Source organism: Pimephales promelas, chromosome 12, assembly GCF_988280905.1.
Source record: "Pimephales promelas chromosome 12, fPimPro1.hap1.1, whole genome shotgun sequence".
Lineage (NCBI taxonomy): Eukaryota > Metazoa > Chordata > Actinopteri > Cypriniformes > Leuciscidae > Pimephales > Pimephales promelas.
Window position 1 is genome coordinate 29,984,747 of NC_142780.1, and position 21,723 is coordinate 30,006,469.

The following is a 21,723-nucleotide window of genomic DNA, read 5'->3' on the forward strand; positions in this document are numbered from 1 at the left end:
AAAGGCACTTCTATCCTCTGATAAAAATCAGTTACATCCTTTAAAAATAAATAAGCAAATAAATAACATCCAGTGAGAGGGTGATTGGATTAAACAGATATAGGAAGGGCAGTCTGAAGAGCGTGAGGTATGGCTAAAGAAATTGGAAGGAACAGTTCACTAGGGAGTCCATTTTAAGGAATAAGAATTTACACAGCAAGGACTGCCAGCTAAATCTAATTTCATTCAATTTTGCGTGTTTTCCCCCTCCCGTCAATGTTACTTTAATTTGTACGCAAGACAAAAAGAGCACATTTCAATGATATAGGCATGCATGGAAAACCGCCTGCAGTGAATTAAAGTTAACCCACATCCCTGAAAATACAGTCCACGTTGTTTATTGCATGTATTAAACACCGGTTATAAGAGTTTCATAGATGTCTCACTTAATTTTAATTGGGAAAAAAACATAAATAATTAGATAGTAGATTCAATTTCAAGGGTCAAACAAAACACTTCTTGAATACTTGGGACATAGCCTATGTTGTAAAAATCTTTTGGTGCCTTATTAGAGACTAGGGATATTGTCACACAGATATTTTCTGAAATCCACATACAAAAAAAAAAATACTTCTATGGAAACACTAACACCTTCTAGATAGTTACCCAGAACAACCTCAGTGACGACTAGCCCCCGTCTCCTAGTCGATACAGTTATCAATCACATTTTTTTTTATTTTTGTATTCCCGGAGAAATCCACTTCAATTCAAGTGAAATAATTTCAACAACTGCATTTGTAGGTCTATCCAACCAAGGATGGAGTCATGATGAAATCATCGTCTGACAGACAAAGCCCTCAGAGATCTGTTCTCCTGATAAGAGTTGTCCTACCTTGGGAAGAGGGACTATAACCCGATTTGTCCAGTTACTTAGTGGAGTCCGGGTGAAATGAGCCCAATAAATGTCTATGTCATGCATAATTAATTGTGTTGTTACAATGAACCGTACAAAATCCATCTTCATTTGATTAGAGGTTTTCTGAGGGCACTGAAGTGCATGATGGTCTACTTTGTCTCAATCTCACCTCAGTCAGTGTCTGTATATGACTGGGTCTGGTCATTTCAAAATGTAAAAATCCAGATATTCATACTGTACGTATATGTGCACCAAATACCAATGCCATCCAAGCGTGCTTATAACAGGAATCAGACAATCCAAAAAATATATTACATCTAAGAAATTCTTCGCTTAGTAGAAATAATTGCACCAAATAGCTTGTGAAATACTTTTAATTACAAATATATCACAGGGAGGAAGCATCTTTAAAAATCTTTGCATAAGATTTGCACATCTTTATGTAGATGTAGCATTTTTAAATCAGTGGCGCCCACTAGTGGTGTATCAGTTGAGCAGCTGAAGGAAATCACAACTACGCATCACGATTAGAAACCAAAACCTGATTTTATTCAAAAACACACCTTGTTTCAATGAGATGCATATATTCATATCTGTAAATATTTACTATTTATTTACACACACGGAAGAGAAAAATAGTTATGCACTAAAGTAACTGCATGATTCACTAAGTCTTATGGTCTTATGAGTTTATCAACCAGCCTTGAGAAGAAAAGTCTTTTGTAACAACATGGATGGACAACACATCCATGAAACCTCAGGCTCACCCCGACTTACTGATGAAGGCGGGAAGAGGGAGAAGGGGTGGGAGAGGATTTGAACACCACTGAAGCAGCATTACAGACTTGCCAGGACATGGCAGACCATGTTGTACTTGTTTTTTTTATTTTATGATTTTTTTAAGTCTATTTTCTTTTCTTTTTTTTCTACTGTCCACAGACAATGTGGATACATCAGAGTTCAGTTGGCAGCGTGTGCAGGTCCCTCAGGGATGAGGGAGGTGAAGAAAGTGCTAATGAACGACCATGCGGCCGCCAGGAAGCCCGGCTGATGAGGGCCGGCATTCATGGGATCTTCGGGACCTTCCTCCCCGCTGTCCCCCTCATCATCCTCCATTCCCTCATCCATCATACGCTCCTACAGAAAAACACACAAAAAAAAGAAAAGCGATGGCTATGTTTGTTTATAATGCTTTAGTTCACAAGTAAGTATTGTATAAGTCTCACAATGAATTAGTGAGAATGATATGTGACCATTTTAAGATTATTGCTATCAGTTGATAACTGTGAAATGGGTCGGTTTTAAACTCCTGACTGTCTTAACAATATATAATGAGCAATCTCTTTTATATATCTGATTCTATAATATACACTAAAAACACAAAGTTTGAGGGTTGTTTTCTAAGAAATGAATACTTTTATTAAGTTATCAGAATTATCAGTTTCCATAAATATATAAAGCAACATAACCGTCTCAACACTGTATAATAAGAAGAGATGTTCAAATCAACCTAGAATAATTTCTAAAGTATCATGTGTAATGATGCTGAAAATTCAGCTTTGCCATTACAGGAATAAATTACACTAGAAAATATAAAATTTAAAAACATTACTACTGTATTTGTTAAAATAAATGCAGCCTTGATGAACATAAGAGACTTCTTTCAAAACCATAATCATCCCCAAACTTCTGAATGGTAGTGTATGTAGAGAATAAATTCTCGTTTGCTAATATAAAATTACATTATTGATTTCCCACACTTTTGAATAATATAAAATTCATAAAAAAAGATTATAAAATAACACAAATGGAAGTACAGGGATTGTATAACGAGACCAAAATTATTATTTATTATTATATATGTTATTTTTTAAATTACAAAATGGAAATGTATATATATATAGGCACACTTTCTATGTCCACAAACCCATTTTAATGTTTTAAGGCAATACATTTTAAGGTCCGAACTTTTGAGTTCAGTCAGTATATCCCCAACTTTACGCTCTAGATATCTGCAAAAATATTGGCCACTATTACTAACCATCTCTTGCAGTTCCTGATTTTGCTCAGCCTCGTCTTGTGGGCCTTCTTCAGCTCTTGGATTCTGCAGTTCTGCTCTAAAGGGAAACCAGCCAGCCTGGTGCCTAGAGTAGACAAAAATAGACAAACTATAAGACAATGAAGTCCAAATACAAAGTTAACCTTCCTAAAATAACAAGTCAACTTCTGCTCATCAGAAAGCTTGTGTTTAGAATGTGACCTACAGATAAACCAGCAGCATGGCACCAATCACCATGACGAAGCGACCGAAGGAGGAATAGAAATAGACGATGCTGAGCAGGATGGCGGCACGTGACACGGTGTACATCCAGTCCAGCCAGTCTCGGTTGAGCTCATCGTCGTTCATCATGGCTCCTCCCTGAGCGTTCATCTGGATGTTGGGGTTGGCAGGCCGGTCCTCAGGGGCGGGGTTGGGCCCCATAGGGGCTGCAGGTTCGTTAGGCTGAGCTGGCTGTGTGGCGGGACCAGTGCTGGGGGTGGGAGAGGGGGTCGCACTGGACACCCGGGAGGCAGCCATGGCTGCTTGACTACAAGACAAAAGTAATGATAAAAATAAAATAATGCACAGTGATGAATTGTGCACATTAAAATTAGACAATTAATAAGAAACTATAAAGCGTCAAGTTGTGCTCTATATCCATTTACACTAACTATCAAAAGCTCGATTTATTTTAGTACAAACTGTACTAAAATGTACTATTATTACAGTACAAACTGTAATACTGTGAAATATTATTATAATTTTAAATAACATTTATTTGAATATATTTAAAATTTGAATTTATTGCTGTGAATGCAAAGCTGAATTTTCAGAAACCATTACTTCAGTCTTCAGTGTCACATGATCCTTCAGAAATTATTGTAATATTCTGATTTGGTGCTCAACTGTTGTCTATTATTGGTGCTAAAATATTAATAACGGGTTAATGTAAAAAATAAATAAATAAATGTCCTAAATATTTTTGTGGAAACAAAAAGGTTCAAAAGAACAGCATTTATTTGAAATAGAAATAATTTGTAACATTATAAATGGCATTACTGTCAATTTGTTCAATTTAATGCGTCTTTGCAGAATAAAAGTATTTATTTTTAATCTTACTGATCCCAAACTTTGGGTTTCCACAAAAATATTAGGCAGCAAAAACTGTTTTCTACATTTATAATAATAATAGTTTCTGGAGCATCAAATAAAATGCATCTTAGAATGATTTCTAAAGCATCATGTGACATTTAAGACTGGAGTAATGATGCTGAAAATTCAGCTTTGCATTACAGGAATAAATAAGCATATGCTTACCAAGGCATGCAGTAAAAACTTTGTGAAATATTATTACATTTTAATAGAAGAGTCTTTAAATCTCTTTCAAAAAAAGTCATACATTACAAATACATTAATTCAGGGTCACACCTTAATGACGCCTGATGACAACTGGGCTGTAGTAACTTACTATTGCACATAATAATGACGGGCATACATCTGCTGCCACCAAAACATTTGCATCGGCATATATACAGGGTGGGCGGGGAAGCCAGCAGCAGGACCACCTTGCATGGGAAGAGGCATTCCTTCAGGCCTAAGTGGGACAACAAAAGGCCTTAAAACTCAACTCAATTCAACATGTTTTGTCTTGAGCAGGAAAGTGTTATTTATGTGTTTACCTCTGCATCACACCAGTAGGGGCAGGATTGAGGCCATGTGTTTGCACTGGGTTCCCCCGATGTCGTAGACCGTCAGAGTTGGCTGCGGTTTCAGGACTAGGGGTAGAAGATGTGGAAGATGGACCAACATTGTCTGACGTCTAGGAATAAGGAGGAATAATGGACATAATAAACAGCGAGAAAAGAAAATGCTCTTCAAGGAATGATCCATTTCTTTTTTTTTTATTCAATGCATGCATTGTTCTTTTAGGCACTCACCGAAGAGCTGGAATCAGTGGTGCTAATAGGGCTGCTGAAAGTGGGGGATGATGGGGGGCTTCGTGAAGCACATACTAGGTGGACCATGTGGTATTCATCTTGCTGTTGGGGTTGAACAAATCAAGTGATCAGAGCTCTCGTCAAATACTATACATTAAGAATAACACAATATGAACAGCACTTTCGGGGTTATATAACCAAAGAAAGTGTTCACTATACAAGTTATTGCATTCGGTTTGTGCCATTTTTAATTATTGGTCGATGTAGAAATGAATCAAATTTATGTTTCTGACTACTGTGTCATATCTCTCAATGTTTTTGAAAAGTAGCGACAGATCTTTTATTCTGCATCGTGACAACATTTTATCGGGAAAAAAGTAGAAAAGTAGTGCAGGGACTTTTATCCAAATTGTTGATTGGATGGAGGCAGATCTGAATGCATGTGAAGAAAGATTTTAATTGGACTAAATTTAATTGGTATTGTGATTAAAAATCTTAAATTCCAAAGCTCAAATTTTTTTTTTTGTTGTTGTTAAAGAAAGGAAACATGCATGGATGATTCAGTCACGATACAATCTCTAAGATGCATTTTTAATTTCTTGCCATTTGCCAACTTTAAAACAATTTCTTAGTGCTGCCCCAGTCATTCATTTAAGCAATTAACAATAGACTAATTGCACATTAATATTAATTTAATTATTTAAATATACTGGGGGGGAACTAAACCACAATGAGCCTTTAATAGGCTATATATAGGCCTAACATCTACAGCAAATTCTGCACTCAAGTGCAGACAGAAAGCTTGCAGCAAAGCACTGGAAAAAGTGTATGTGCCTATTAATAATAGTTCATATTTATCCAGGTTCATGTTAGAACGACCGGCCATGTAAAGTTGCAACTACTTACGCGTTTCAAATCATAAGCCATATGGATGAAAGGCGAACATTTGTATTTCCTACATACCCTACATACTGTAATTCCACAAAGTCCTGCTGTTAACGATCTGTCCTTCATGGACTGCATGACTTCACTTCCTGTGAGTTTCTGCGAATAACCGTCTTATACAATTTTGGTCCAATCCTCTTGCCCTACAATTTCTAAGAGTAAAATCACCCCAAGATGGTGGGGAACTGTGCCATCAATATCAAGATTATGATGGTGACATACAAAAGATTTGGGATCTTGAAATAAAACGGCAGCTTCAGAATCTCAACTATCAAAAACAATCATACTGTTCGACACACTTTTGTACCCGTTGCATTTGATTTGATGTTTAAACAGAAATCAAGAGATTAGGAGTGTACCTTTCTTAGCACGTCCCTCAACTGCAAGTGATCTTGCAGAAGTCGTCCAGAATAGACAAGTCTCTGGTCCTTGGATAACTGAAAGAGGAAAAATGAACAGGGACTTTATTTTTACTATTAAGCTTGTCTAAATGGAAGAAAGGCATTGACAGTTTCATAAGAAAGAGAGACATTCAATAAAATCTCATATTAAAATGTCAGAAAGGCATCTAAAACAAGTCGTTAATCAGTAATGGCAGCAACTGCATAAGGCTCTGAGGCAAAATACCAGTGATGCCACCTGCTCTACAGGAATGTTTGGCATCTAGCTGCCATTTCTTGAAGTCAATGCACAATTTCATAGGCTTCTTCTGTGTTTCTTGAGTGGTAGCAGACATGTTTTTGAAATAGAATAACAATCCTGATAATAATATAAACTCACCGGCTTGCTAGGATACACTTTGGAGATGTGTTTTTTCAATTTCTCAACTGTCCAATTCAAAAAACAATTGATGGTCTGGTCATCATATTTCTGGTTGGGTGCCTTGATGACAAGAGTAACAGGGCTGTCAACTGTACCCTGGTCCATGTTTCATAATAAAGCAGCTCTTGAGCTTTGAAACAGGGAAAACCACACAGAACCAGCTGTCCTGTTTAAGGGCAGGGATATTTTCCTTTCTCAGACGTGATTCATGGCTGATGAACTGTGAAAGTATCCTTCATGTTGCTTTCAAGGCAGTCCTAGCACTTAACATTAGCCATACTAATTCAGTGAGAGGAATGTGGCAGAGTCAGGTGGATGCACTCTGTCAGCCTATGAAGAAAAACAGAGCGAGAGAAAATATGTTACTCATAAATGAAAACGTGACACTTTTGTCATTTTACATAAAATACCAGTTTTGCATGCAAACAGGCCTAATAAATCAGACACAACATACTGGTATGAAAGCACTATGTGCTAGATAGAAATATTACATGAATAAAGCAATGAGCTGATAACACACTTTCTAACACCTGACACAAATCTTGGCAGAAATTTAATGGGTCAAATATTCCTTTTGTGTGTCAAATGTGTTTAAAAGCAACATAAAATATTAATTTGCCTAAATTATCCCAGCAGTTGGATGAAATCTGCATCTAGAGTGAAAGTGAAACTATTCATTATTTGACATTTGCATATGATGATGGCAGAAAACTTCCAGTAAATTATCAATAAATAAAAATAAAAACAATACGATAAAAAATTAAGAAGAGAATAAATGCATTATGCTCGTGACAGTTTACGTTACCAAGCCTAGCAACGTTACTAGGTAAGTTAACTAAACACAACACTTCATCAGATATAATGACCCCAGGATAACTGTTGGTTTACTTGATTAAAAAATAATAATTATAAAATGTTTCTCTTAAATATGACTGTTTACCCGTATGTTAACAGCAAACGCAAAGAAACAAACATCAGACGATAATGACCAGCAGCTAACTAGCCAGTGAGCTACAGACTCCATATTAATCCCAGACAGCAAGAACGCTCAATATAAGTTAATATTAAATCAAAGATATAATATTTTAGGCATTTAAAAAGAAAACTAAAATTATACGTACCCGAGTAAAAAAAATATCTTGCCCTAAGATTGTTTTCGTGTAAAATGGAGTCGGGCGTAACTCCGGAAATGTCGTCATCAGCACAAGAGAACTGAACGCGGAGAGTTCCGTACATTTGGAGATGTTTCCACATACATAAAAAGAGAACGTATGCACTGACCCCAGATCAGCTTTGCGATTTCAATCTCTTATAGAATAACGATATTGGTTATCGTTGGCTGTTCCTAATTCAGGATTCAAGGAGGCTTCTTCTCAAAAGACAAATGCCGGTTCATGGAAAGATTATTAGCTATACAAAACACAACCCTTTAAACGGTGGGGAAACAGGGGTTTTAAAGAAGGAAAAACTGTTATATTGTCACTAATTACATTAAATAAATGATAAATATAACGGCACAGCATGAGTAAAACGGGTAATAATCCAATGTCATAGAAACTAAATATTTCCCAAATACTATTTTACACATATTTATTATAACGTTACACAGTAGCCAACAAATGGGATCTTTAATACACGAAAAAACATATCTGCCTTTTTAATTGTATGATTGAGGTCTCTGCACAAGAACGAAAACCTCCCCTAGGCTACATGTAAATGAATGGCTATGGTATATACCAGTATATGCATTTTATTTATTGGTTTTACGCTGGTTGCCGAAATTCTTTACCATCATCATGGCTACCCAGGTTTTTAATCGCGTTGCCATGGTAAGTGACGCTGACAGATGAGCGCTGCGTCCAGACGGGGGCGATGCCCGCTTCATTCAACAGATCACTGAAGTCCCAGAGCTCTCTCAAACTGTTCAGATACACAGATGTGAGGCGTTTGGAAGAGTGAAACAAACTGATCGCGTATATACGCTCCTGTTGTACCTCTATTACGGACAGAAATATGAAAACATGGTAGCTAAAACGAGAAAACCAAATGCCAAGGAGCAGAGCACCGAGAAGGACAGGAGTCAGTCCGTCTCGGGGAAAAGCAGGCGTGTGAAAGATGGGAAAGGCTCTGCTTACCAGAGTAAAAACGGACTTTTTGCTGGGTTCATTAGAAACAAACTGGGGTTGAGCCCATCTGCTTTTGCAAGAGGAATAACTGTTCTGGTTCTCGGTAAGGCTTTGTTTCATAGCCGCTAGGTAGCTAACGGTTATTCAGATTAGCATCTAGCATGTACTCAGGATCAAGCAGCTCGGCTGTTGAACAACAAAGTTGTATTGAGCTTTTATTCTTGACCAACACTAAATTACCAGGGTTATTTGTGAATGTTCACATGTTAACTGTATTTGGCAACCAATCAAATTTAATTTCACTTCGGTTATTAGCCAATGATGACCACTGTGTAACGTTACTGACAATTCTTTGTTCATGACAACCACCCAGAGTTTTAATACCGATGTTAATTAATTCACATAATTGATAATAATCTGTATTACACTAGGCAACTTCTACACGTCATCTACTAGAGACTAGAGTTTGTTTGGTTCAGATAAGAGTCCTCCAATGAATGTGGCCACGTAGCTGTCTGTCTGTCTGACCTGGGCAAAGTCGCCTAACCTGATATATTTCTTTCCACAGCCGTTATTGCGGGATTTTTACACTGGTAAGTTGCTTTAGACTTTTAAAACTGATAATAATGTTCCTCTTAAGACTAAATCAATAAATGTTCCTGTTTTTCTCAGGTATCATCTCTCACGTCTATTTGAAAATGACAGACACTTTTCACACATGTCGTCCTTGGAAAAGGAGATGGCTTTTCGAACGGAGATGGTTATTACTTCTTTGTTGAATTCATGTGTGTTCATGTATGTATGTTTTATATACAGTGTTTTGACAATGAATCTGAAACACCTGGCAGACCACAATCATTTATTGGAATAGGCTAGGGTTACAGTATCAATTCATCTTGGAAATGACAGATAATTTGTACAGTGGTCAGAGAGATTTTTAGCCATTCTTCTTCCAGGCCACTGTGATCCTGTTGGAGGAGAACGTTTTCTGACTTGCTCCTCCAAAATACCCCAAAGTAGCTCAAAAATATTTAGATCTGGTGACTGTGACATTTCAACTTCACTATCATGTTCATCAAACCATTCTGTCTCAAGTCTTGCTGTGTGTATTGGTGAATTATCATACTGACCCCCTTCAGGGTACAATATTTGAACCATTAAGTGCACACGGTTCTCTAGTCTAGTTCAGTAGTCCTTGGCAGTGACGTGCCCGTTAAGCTCAGTAGAGAATGCCATGATATTGCAGCCCAAAGCATCACACACTGATCCCACCGCTGTGCTTTAATCTGGGCAGCAACAGTCCTGGTGTTAAGCCTATTTGGGGCTTCTCCACACCATTACTCCCATGGATGTGGGAAAGTCAGTGAAGGTGGACTCATCAGAGACAAGGACATGTTTCACATTGTCCATAGCCCAAGATTTGCACTGTTGATACAATTGAATCCGACATTTGGGATTGGCATGAGTGATGAAATGTTTGGCTATAGCAGCCTGCCCATGAATATTGACTCTGTTAGAGCTCCAGACAAACCGTTTTCGTAGAAACGGGAGTCAAGTTGCGTGTTTAATTCTGCAGTGAGCTGGGCAGCTGTGGTTTTAAGTTTTTTGGATACACTCTGGGTTAGTATCTGGACATATCTTTCAGACAGCTTCCTCTTGTGTCAACAGTAGTTACTCCTGTTGGATGTGATTCGTCCTTCATGGAGGTATACTGACGTTACCCTGGAAACCATAGCAAAGACTTGCTGTCCCAGACACAGTTGAGCCACAGAGACATGGATCAATGTGTAATATCAGTAAAGGTTGGCCATAAGGCTTCGCATACATAGGCATGAAACCCCCAACGCTATATTGGCCAGTGTTTCAGTTTCATTGTTCAACCTCAGTGTGTGTATATCTTACACTTTTCACTTTTATAGGGACTGTATTACTCCTATTTCAAGACCATCATTGAGGCTTCTTCCTTCATGGATGGTCTTTACATGATCATGAATGACCGGCTCACTGAATACCCTCTGGTGATAAACACTCTAAAGAGGTTCAACTTGTACCCTGAGGTAAGATGAATGTCATCTTCTGAAAGTCAATGAAATGTGTTCATGTCACAGTTTTTGCTTGTGCTTTTGAAATGAACTTTCTCTTGTACTGCAGGTGCTCTTGGCCAGCTGGTACAGAGCATTCACCAGCACAATGGACTTCTTTGGGTTCCCTACCAAGATGTGTTGGACCATCAACAGAGGGGAGGGTCTGGATCCAGTGGAGAGTTGTGAAGGTATTTGAGAAGCCTTGTTTGACCCAAACATCTATTTGTTGTTAAATATTTGAGCTTCTAAAGTAGAGTACATTGTAAATAACATCATGAAATGGGATTTATTTATTATTACAATCACCTTCTAATTTGTCTTCGTTTCCTTGATTGTAGTTACAATTAAAATGCACGCTTTAGAAATGTCTTAAGCCTATTTTTGCATTTGCTAATTTTTTTGCAACTTTTACTTCTGCCTACACACTCGTCACACCCATATTTTTTTAAGTGTTTTTTGATGTGCATAAAAAAGTGAACGTAGAAGGTGCCATTTTATTGACTGTGTGACTGGCTGTGTTCTTCATTTTGCAGATATTTTACTTACTTGAGTGGCTTTTCCACAGGTCTGGGAGACCCCGCATACTTCTATGTCACCTTTGTGTTCCTGTTAAATGGGGCGATGATGAGTCTGTTCTTTATTTATGGAACATATCTAAGGTAATAGAGCCCAGGTTAAACACCTCAGTCAGAGGAGAGTCCTTCAATCGATACAGAAGAAAGTGGATCTTTAAGAAGTTCAGATATGATTCCAAATGGTTGATCCTAACTGTGTTTTTTCAAAAACTAAATCAAAACATGCACTTTCTATTTTGGCTGTTCTTATAGTGGCAGTCATCTGGGTGGCACTGTTACGGTTCTGTGTTTCTTCTTTAACCATGGAGAGGTAAAGCTGATGTTTGTGTTTTCTTAAGCATATGTGGATAGTGTTTTATTTCACTACAGTCTCCTAGCATTTAGAGCATTCGTCTCTTTGAACCCTTGAATCCCAGAGTACTCGGGTCATGTGGACACCACCTCTGAGAGAGAGCTTCTCTTACCCCTTCTTGGTTCTGCAGATGCTTCTGCTCACATGCATCCTCCGGTAACTTGCTATGTATTCCTACTTCATATTAAAACTTTCATGCTCACGTTCACTCTTTATATTTGATGGCTTAAGATCGTTTTGATTTTATATAGTCATCTAAGACATTTAAGCAATCTTTGTATGTTTTTCCTCCAACACATCTACTTTAATCACATGTAATTTAATGGTGCATTTGTGTTGATATGTACTTTATTTATCATAAGTACAGATTTGAATTATTCTATATAATTAAGATCTATTCTTATGGGATTTTTTTGATTTTTGGAAGGACAAGGAATCCAAGCAAGTATACCATGATGGCTCTGGGAATCTCCAATGTTTTCTTCATGCTGCCGTGGCAGTTTGCTCAATTTGTCTTACTTACCCAGGTAAGTGATTTGAAGAAATGACTGGATCGTAAGAATGCCTTTGTGTCGTAATGTTGATATTTGAAGCAGCCAAATTTAGCATTTAGTTTCTGCAACCTTTCATCTTTGCATGTCCTGCTGAAATTGAACACGATTGCATCTGACTTTTACACTAGATAAGTGTTCCTGATGTAATAGATATACTTCCTTTCAAAGGTTTGGGGTTGGTGCGATATTTAAAATAAAAAATGTTTTTAGTTTGATCAAACATAGTAAAAACGCCAATATTGTGAACTGTTTTCTATTTAAATGTTTTAAAATGTAATTTGTTCCTCTGATGGCAAAGCTTTTTAGCAACATTATAAATGTTTTTACGTTTGTATTAATTACTTTCTTTCAAAAGAAATACCTTCCTTATCCCAACTTTTTGAATGGGAGTGTATGTGTCCTAAAATAAATGTATACAGTTCACTTCCTGTGTCAGACTAATTTGTAATCATATTTTTGCCTGAAGAAAACTGACTAGATGCGTCACATGATTGCATGCCTCAGGAATATCGCATTTTAAATTTAAACCTTTATGAGAAAATTGTTTTGCAGTAAGATAGCAAAAGATGCTATGACAAGAATGTTTTTGTGTTTCACAGGTTGCATCCCTTTTTGCCTCGTATATCCTGGGATATCTGAGTCCGAAGAAAATGCAGTCCATCTTAGTGACACACATGGTAAAGTAATCTAGACTTAACTGATGGAGCCACAATATTGCTCATGTTGTCTTTGTGATTCACCGATGAACTGACTGATCTCCACAGATCTCCTTGGCCGTCTGTTTTCTGCTAATGTTCGGGAACTCGATGCTGCTGACGTCCTTTTACGCCTCTTCACTGGTTTCTATCTGGGTGAGTTGGGCAGGTGTGAGGTCTCATTTCTGTATGAGAATCCATTTGCTACTTTCTCTGGATAGATGGTTTCTAAGGACACCAGCAGCTGATATGATTGCTGAAATGAATGTTGTCTTCCAGAGAACATGCTAGGCAAATAGTGCCATAGCCTGACTGAATAAACATCCATGATTAAAGGGTTGACTAACCCTTATTTCATTCCAAACCCACAAGACTTTAGTTCATATTTGGAACACAAATAAAGATCTTTTTAATGAAATTGGAGTGATTTCTGTCCCTCCATTGACAGCTACACAACTACCACTTTGATGCTTGAAAAAGTTCATAAAGAGGTTGCAAACCTCTTTAAGGTTTGCAAACCAAAGGTTTGCAACCAAATCCATATAAATTGAGTATTTAGTCCAAATTTTCAGAAGAGATGAAATCACTTAATATGATGAACAGAATTTAGCCTTTTATTCACATATAATCATTGACCACACATCAGTTGTGGTAAACGGAAGCTCAAGCATGTTTACTTGACGTGCGAGAACCAATGAGGTTCATTCTCATGCGTTACACAGCACAAACTAAAGAACTAACCCTTTAAGTACAAAGTGCATACAAATAGATGACCTCAAACACAAACATACTGGGAACAAACCAAGCGGCAACCTTCCTGTCTCTCTTGAAACCAACACAGAAGAGATTTAAGCTGCAATTCATCGACTTGCCGTTAGAGACAGGCTACAAAAGTGAGTCTATCCCATATACCCCCCCATGTTTACAGCCTGGTGCAAAAAGTGAGAATTGCGATCTCCTTACACTACTTCAGTTCAGTTCTCGCGCATGCGTCGTGGAAATCTAAGGAAGTCTCGTTTCTGACCTACAAGGAAGAAAAGGAATAGTCGAATAAACTCGTTATTTTTGTTTGTTTTTTCGCACAAAAAGTATTCTCGTCGCTTGATAAACATATAGTTGAGCCACGGTAGTCACATGGGATATTTAAACATTTTCTTCATTGACTTTCTGGGCCGTCAAGAGGCAGTCCCTTAGGAGCCAATGTGGTAGTTATACAGCTCTCAAATTTAATCAAAAATATCTTCATTTGTGTTCCGAAGACGAACGAAGGTCTTACGGGGTTGGTACAGCATGGGGGTGAGTAATTAATGACTTAATTTTCATTTTTGGGTGAACTAACCCTTTAACTGGTTGGTCTTCTTTCGTTTCAGGGGGTTATTGCACTGAGGGACCGTTTGATTGGTACGTTCAAACCGGGAATCTTCACATGGGTAAGAGCACATCCAGTGTATGCTGATGCATCAGTAAAAATGTGCCTGGCTAAATTGACTTATACCAAAAACGATTGTGTTGTTTTTATTAGGTCCTGCAGTGTCTTGCATGGGTGGTCTCCACTGTCATCCTGAAATTCATGCTTTCTGTGATCTTTGGGGCCTCAGATGATGTGAGTTAAAAGAAGAGCAGTGCTGTTTTCTCTTGCTGTGAACATCAGTTAAGGGTACTTTAAGCAGTTCTCAGGGCTTTTGATTTGATTTATTTATTTTTCAGGCCCACATCAGCAGTCTCATCAAATCCAAGTTCACAAGCTACAAAGACTTTGACACGATGATGTACACGTGTGCAGCTGAGTTTGACTTCATTGAAGCAGAGGTGGGCGACATGATCAGGACAATCTATTTTCTTGCAATCAGTCAAAGGTTTTTTTTTCACGAGCTCATTTCATGTGTTTTCAGACTCTCATCCGGTACATCAAAACCATGCTCCTTCCAGTTAACATGCTGATAGTGGGTTTTATTGCTGGAAGGGTGAGTTGTTTTCTCTTAGATAATTGATGGTTTCCCTCTCCGAAGTTTTATCTGTTTGCCCCAGTATCCTTCTAAGTTTACAGCTTTCTGTCAGTTTTTTGGAGTTTATCAGTTAGTTTAGCCTTTTATTGACAGAAACTTAAGTTATTTACGTACTAATCCTCCCTGCGTATGCTTCCTCATTTTGCTTCCTGAGGACAGACTGTGCAGGATGTTATTAATTTCCTCAAAAATGAGAAGGCAGAAAAGTCAGAGGATGATGAAACGGAGCAGTAAGTATTCTATTCTACAAATTACATAACAGACTGATTTGATGTTCAACAAACATTTATTTTTATTAACCATGTTAAACAGTTGTGCTGCTTTTTTTTCTTCTTCTCTCTCTTGCAGGGCCCAGGTGTTGGCGAAAGGAGTGGTAAGATAGCTTTTTTCATTTTTTTTTTTTTTATATACAAAAATTGCAATAATATATAGTGACTCATGGAGTACTAGTTGATATCCAGAGGCTGTTTCTTTTGTCATGATTGTCCATTGTTTTTCTAGCTGGTGTACCACAGTCTGCAGCTGGTGGCGTTTGCAGTGCTGGCTGTGCTCATCATGAGACTGAAGCTCTTCCTCACTCCTCACATGTGCATCATGTCCTGTTTAATCTGCTCCAGACAGGTGATCCGACCACACTCTATTAGAAACTTTCTTTTCTTTGCCAACACACTCCAATATATTCAGAATGCAAAAGCTTTCAAATCTAAAATGCAGTTGGACTCACTAATGTTTTGGTATCTTTGGCTCTTCCTCTGTAGCTGTTTGGCTGGGTAGGAGAGAAGTTTAAACTTCTGATAACCGTCGTGGGAATATTGTCCATCATGGCAGTTCAAGGATTTGCCAACCTGCAGAATCAATGGGGCATCATAGGAGAATTTAGCAACTTCCCTCAAGAAGAGCTCCTGGAGTGGATCAAGGACAACACAAGCCCTAGTGAGAAACTCCAGTCTTTTGGATTGACGTTTAACTGTGTATAATGAAACCACTCTTTTAATGACCATTTTCTGACATCCATGCAATATTCCTGTAGATGCTGTGTTTGCTGGTGCTATGCCCACCATGGCAAGTGTGAAACTGTCCACAGGCAGAGCCATAGTGAATCACCCACACTATGAAGATGCAGGATTAAGGTTGGCATGATTTAACATATGTTTTGTCACTCGATTTGTCCTATTATTACATTCTTATGATATTGTTCTGCCTGTGTAAAGTGTTTGATTTCATCTCGTCATTATTCAGAGAAAGAACAAAGATGGTGTACTCCATGTACAGCCGAAAGCCAGCTGAGGAAGTAAAGCGAAACTTATTAAAGCTGCAGGTGGACTATTTCATCTTAGAGGACTCATGGTGCACCAGACGCTCCAAGTAATACTTTGAATTACTACCACTCAATTTGATAATTTCTTATGGAAGCTTGTTTCTACGGAGCCCCACATATACATATATACTTTCTACGTTTTTCTATTTGGATAAAGAAAATCTGTATCCTGCCCGATGATATCCTACAAACAATGTTGATATTGAAGGATATATTGGAAACAAATATACTGAACATAATATATTGCATAGCCTACATTACATTATGGTTAAAATCACATTACAATCTAAAAATAAAAATAATGCTTTTAAAATAAAAACAAAAGCACAAACTAATTATATTAGCCTGCATTTGATTACCCATTATAAGGGTCACTTTCATAAAAATATACTCATTTATATACATTTTTTATACTGTTTTGTGTCTTTGATATATTGTACGAACTCGACATTACAATCTAACATTGTAACTTTACAATCTAAAAACAAAAATAATGCTTTTAAAATAAAAACAAAAGCACAAACTAATTATATTAGCATGCATTTGATTACCCTTTCATAAAAATATACTTTGTTTTGTGTCTTTGATATCGTACGAACTCGATATTTAGCCACAAATTTAGTCATTCTTCTTTTATTAGTTTACTCCCTTGTTTTAGACAAATCATTGCCATGTCGTAATTTGTTCCCTTGTTTTAGTTTAATCAAAACAATGGAACAAATTAAAAGTGGCTACAATTTACTAAAACGAGGGAATCAATTAAGTTGGCGAAAGTAATTATACATTTTTGTCCGCATGTCATGTGTGGGGCTCCGTATATTTCCGACAGGAAAACATTTTTTTTTTAATTGTTATGAAGTCGTAAAAACGAAGTCGGAATTTGCAACTTGTTTCTGTCAAAATTGTGATATATAAACTTGCATTTGTGAGGAAAATTACAAATTATCTTTACATTTTATTTTTTTTTCATGGCCAAATCAAGCTTCCATAACTTCTTGTATCTCACACGTGTTTTTTTTTTTCTTCATCTCCAGGCCTGGCTGCAGCATGCCCGAGATCTGGGATGTGGAGGACAGCCAAAATGCAGGAAAAGTGCCACTTTGCACTCTCGTGTCGAGGGATTCTCGTCCTCACTTCTCGACCGTCTTTCACAACAACATTTACAAAGTCCTTCGAGTTCCCAAAACGGTGAGAGATAAGAGATAACAGCAGATTTCCCTCAACGTTACTGTTTTGTGTATTTGATACGTGTGTATATACACAGCAATGATTATTTTTGTAAAAGTCAGATCTGTTTTTATTGAGACCGGCTTCTGCCACTTTGGTGTCCGTTTTGTTTTGATCAACTGTATGAAATGTTTAAACCGTGGAGAATCAGGTGATTCACCGCCGAGAGTCCATCAGTATTGAATCTGCCTTTAATCTTCTGCTCTCATGCTTGTTAAATTGTATTTATTTTGTCTGGGTGACTGTGATTTTTGCTATCCATGGTGCTGCTGGTTGCATATGGTCCAGAATATGGTTTCACTTGACCTAAATCCTTTTACTTTTTATTTACTCCTTTTAGGATTTTTAACCTGTGAAGTTTCGCAAAAACCTTTTTGTGGAAAGTTTTAAAATTCACATTTATATATATATATTTTACAAAAAATATATATAATTTAAGGGAGGATTATGATAATCTATAGTCTTATTTTTAGTCTACCAACTCAGTTTTATTAATCATCTGTTGTAAATAAAATGCTTGTTACTCTTTTTGTTACTTTTAGGTTTTGTGTGTAAAAAATCACAGTCAGTGTTATGTATTAGAGAAGTTATCCTCTGAAATAGTATTTTTATCTCTTTTTCATTTATTTTTATGTATTTTCATTTGGATCATGTCAGTGTCATTTTCTCTTTCTGTATTGAGGTTTACCATTGTTCAGAATTCTGCCAGTGAAATGCAATTGTTAAGAAATGGTAACAGTGTTTTTGTTATTTTTATTTTTTAATCTCAGTTGTCTTTTCTGATGTCAATAATAATAATAGTACTTTAAAATCAAGCTGAGGGACTGTAATCACTGCCATGGAGTTATTAAAGGAATCAATTTGTAGCATATTTTCTGTTGTAATTCAAGTGTCCTTTACATTACATTTGAACGTGCATGTGAACGGTTAAATAATTCATGTTCTCTTTTTTTCTGAATTTTGGGATAAAAACTATTTTACTGCTCTCAGCAGGCGCCCCGGGGTCCTTGGTACCAAGCACCGTCCCAAAATTCCACCATCCGCGAACCCACTATTTTTATAATGGCATAAATGTTACGTGGGATCTCAATATCTCAGCTCTGGAAGGGTCTAGAGCCTCCATTTTTGCACTCAGGTCTAAGTCTCATGGCCCCCTATCAGAATTCAGAGTTTCGTGAAGATCAGGTACCCCTGTCGGTTTTTTCAGCGCTAAACTGTGCAGAATCTCATATGGTCCGTTGTTTCCAGAAGAAACACAAACACTAACCGTTTTCTTCTCTTCAATATGTACACGTAGCCTACTGTTCACGCTCACCTTATCACCTTACATCTCACCAGCGCACATGGATCGACTGGTAGAGACTATTTTTCAAAGATGGCTTCTTCCTGTATTCACGAAGTTGACCGTGTGTATAAAATATCTTCTTTTAAACTGTATGGACACTGACAAAGTTCTCAATGCTTTGGTTTGAATGTAGGGACCCTTATTATGCTACCGTGTTAGTGTGGGGCTATTTTGAGCCTTGTTGGTGGTAATAACAAGCGATTTTTTTTATTTTTAGGGGTTCAAGCACGAAGTGCTGAAACCCTATTGTAATTGTATTGATTTTTAGGTGTTCAAGCACGAAGTGCTGAAAACCTATTGTAATTGTACCGATTTTTATTATTATTATTATTATTTTTCTTCTGCCGTAAAACGCATCGTGCAGACCAAACCGTAAGGGCCAGAGCTCTGAAACTTTGTCAGATGGTAGTACAAAAATCGAGGAGAGGTTATCAAATTATGAGCCCGATTGGCCCATAGGTGGCGCTATAGCGACCAATTGCGCGAAGCTGCTCATAACTCCTAAACCGTAAGTCGTACACTCAAGTGTCTTATATCATTGGAAAGCTGGTCACCTGACGAACAAAACGTATATCTCCGATTTCATTTCCGGTATGCAAATTTTTCGGCTATTTTGAATTTTGTCGAAAAACTACTTTTGCGAACTAGTCCCTGGTTTTTTGCCCGATCGGAACCAAACCAGTGCAGAAATGTTCTCTGGAGTCTGATTATCAATAATCATTGAAAAAAAGTGGAAATTTCTATTTCCGGTCGCTAGGAGGCGCAAAATAAACGTTGTGGGAGGAGCCTATTTTACTAAAATGGCTATAACTAAAGAAGTAAATGAGATATCTTCACCAAACTCGGTACACATGTGTATGAGTTCAATTTGAGGTCACAGTAAAAAAATAACGACGATTGAACACTAGGTGGCGCTATAAAACGGAAAAAACAGATAACCACCTAACCGTCAGTCCGATTGACTTGAAAATTGGTATGCAGTGTCTTGGTCCAAGGCCCCATGTACGTTTATGAGGACATTGGTGTATCTCAAAAAACATGGCCGCCATCAGCCAATGAACTTTGAGCACCCATGAAACAAGGTTAACGAAGGCCGATCGGAACGAAACTCGTTGGGAATGTTCGACTCATGGCCCTAGAGGTCTGTAAGAATTTTGAAAGAAATTGGCCACTAGTTGGCGCTAACGAGTTTTATGGCTCTGTAATCACGTGGTTTGCACACACCCTCACAATATGTATATCAATTGATAGATCTCCTCATGCTGAACAACTTTGCTTCTAGAACCATTGCTGTCAATCAAATCGTTCGTTAAATATTCACGAATATGTCAAAAACCTACTTTTGCAAACTAGTCCCTGGTTTTTTGCTCGATCGGAACCAGACCAGTCTAGGACAATTCTCTGGACTCTCTAGATCAATAACTATCAAAAAGAAGTGGAACTTTGACATTTGTTTTGCTATAACAGGGTCATTTACAAAAGTAGGCGTGACAAAATGCACCCAAAGCCTATAAATCCTAAAGGAAAACTCAGAACATCCCAAAAATTGATGAGCATATGTGTCATCACATCATTAACAAGCATGCAAAGTTTCATGGAGATCGGACCATAGGTGGCGCTATAACTGTTAAAAAGCTTTAAAACCATGTATTTCCATATGGTGAATTGCCAGTATTGGCTGTAAATGGTGTTTTCCATCTCTGATCATATCATAATGTTAAAACCAGTGCATTACAATTCTCTGGACTCTCTAGATCAATAATTATAAGAAAAAGTTGAACTGCTTCTTGTGGATGGCTTCAACATGTACTGTGTTGAAGCCATCTACTACTACACTTTCAGTGTCCCTGAAAGCGTTGATCTCTTCAATAAACAAGTCAGAACACGTGACATTAAATAATCATGAACATTTTCAGACAGATCGGACAAAATATGCCTGTAGAACAGTTAAAAAGGTGAAAATGATGGTCTGTTAAGCCAATAAGTGGAGTTTTACTGCCCCCTGCTGTTCAAAATAGTAAGTTGTCATGTATAATTTATATTATGACTTTATCAATTCACTAATTTAACATTTACAATCACATTTAGTCAAAAAGTACTATGACAACTGTCATATTGAATTAAAATCTACACACACTCATTCAGTTGTAGATAAATGATAAGAGTAACTACCACTGTTGTCACTGTTTTTAACATAGTTTTATAACATTAGATTACAAAGAAATATCCCAAAGGTGTGTGTGTGTACATCTCTGATCATATCATAATGTTAAAACCAGTGCAGTACAATTCTCTGGACTCTCTAGATCAATAATTATAAGAAAAAGTTGAACTACTTCATGTGGATGGCTATAATCGATGGCTTCAACATGTAGCCTTAAAATGAATGCTCAGATCACAAGACTTGTTAAAAACAAGTCAGAACACATGCCATTAAATAATCATTAACATTTTCAGACAGATTGGACAAAATATGCCTATATAACAGTTAAAAAGGTGAAAATGAAATCAACATGATGGTCTATTAAGAAAATAAGTAGTGTTTTAATGCCCTCTGCTGTTCAAAATAGTCATTTTTACACTACTCAACTATAATTCATATTATTACTTTATCAATTCACTATCATATTTTGTCAGAGTTTATCACTTCAGTTGTTCTGAGTTTTCACCTAATTGCTATTAACGTGGTAAATAGCTGTACTATATTACCAGAATCACATTGAAATCCATGTTGAATCTTCTAAACGCAGCACACAAAGATATGCATTTCAACTTTCAACTCCCAGCTCAATTACTCAGCA

At 37.2% G+C, this 21,723-nt stretch overlaps 2 protein-coding genes across 4 annotated transcripts; one reads left to right on the plus strand and one right to left on the minus strand.

The window, feature by feature from the left end:
• Positions 1 to 1,422: 1,422 nt before the first annotated feature.
• herpud2 (HERPUD family member 2) lies at positions 1,423 to 7,881 on the minus strand. Its single transcript, XM_039650759.2, has 9 exons — positions 7,762 to 7,881; positions 6,599 to 6,970; positions 6,178 to 6,255; positions 4,874 to 4,975; positions 4,616 to 4,755; positions 4,405 to 4,530; positions 3,160 to 3,483; positions 2,937 to 3,039; positions 1,423 to 2,032 (listed from the first exon to the last, which is right to left on the minus strand). The coding sequence occupies exons 2-9, from the start codon at positions 6,743 to 6,745 to the stop codon at positions 1,856 to 1,858; spliced, it is 1,197 nt and encodes a 398-aa protein (XP_039506693.1). The 5' UTR covers positions 6,746 to 6,970; positions 7,762 to 7,881; the 3' UTR covers positions 1,423 to 1,855.
• A 615-nt stretch (positions 7,882 to 8,496) lies between these two features.
• On the plus strand, positions 8,497 to 18,448 carry dpy19l1l (dpy-19-like 1, like (H. sapiens)). Of its 3 annotated transcripts, XM_039650715.2 has the most exons (22): positions 8,497 to 8,869; positions 9,335 to 9,359; positions 9,439 to 9,526; positions 10,686 to 10,823; positions 10,918 to 11,038; positions 11,416 to 11,509; positions 11,678 to 11,735; positions 11,842 to 11,933; positions 12,205 to 12,304; positions 12,931 to 13,008; positions 13,096 to 13,182; positions 14,397 to 14,456; positions 14,549 to 14,629; positions 14,734 to 14,835; positions 14,919 to 14,990; positions 15,192 to 15,262; positions 15,381 to 15,405; positions 15,534 to 15,653; positions 15,791 to 15,965; positions 16,063 to 16,162; positions 16,272 to 16,397; positions 17,385 to 18,448. In XM_039650715.2, the coding sequence occupies exons 1-22, from the start codon at positions 8,662 to 8,664 to the stop codon at positions 17,554 to 17,556; spliced, it is 2,193 nt and encodes a 730-aa protein (XP_039506649.2). In that variant the 5' UTR covers positions 8,497 to 8,661; the 3' UTR covers positions 17,557 to 18,448. The 3 variants fall into 3 exon arrangements, with proteins under 3 accessions (XP_039506649.2, XP_039506651.2, XP_039506650.2); XM_039650717.2 differs by lacking the exons at positions 8,497 to 8,869; positions 9,335 to 9,359 and having other exon boundaries at positions 9,439 to 9,551; XM_039650716.2 differs by lacking the exons at positions 8,497 to 8,869; positions 9,335 to 9,359 and having other exon boundaries at positions 9,500 to 9,561.
• Positions 18,449 to 21,723: the final 3,275 nt, after the last annotated feature.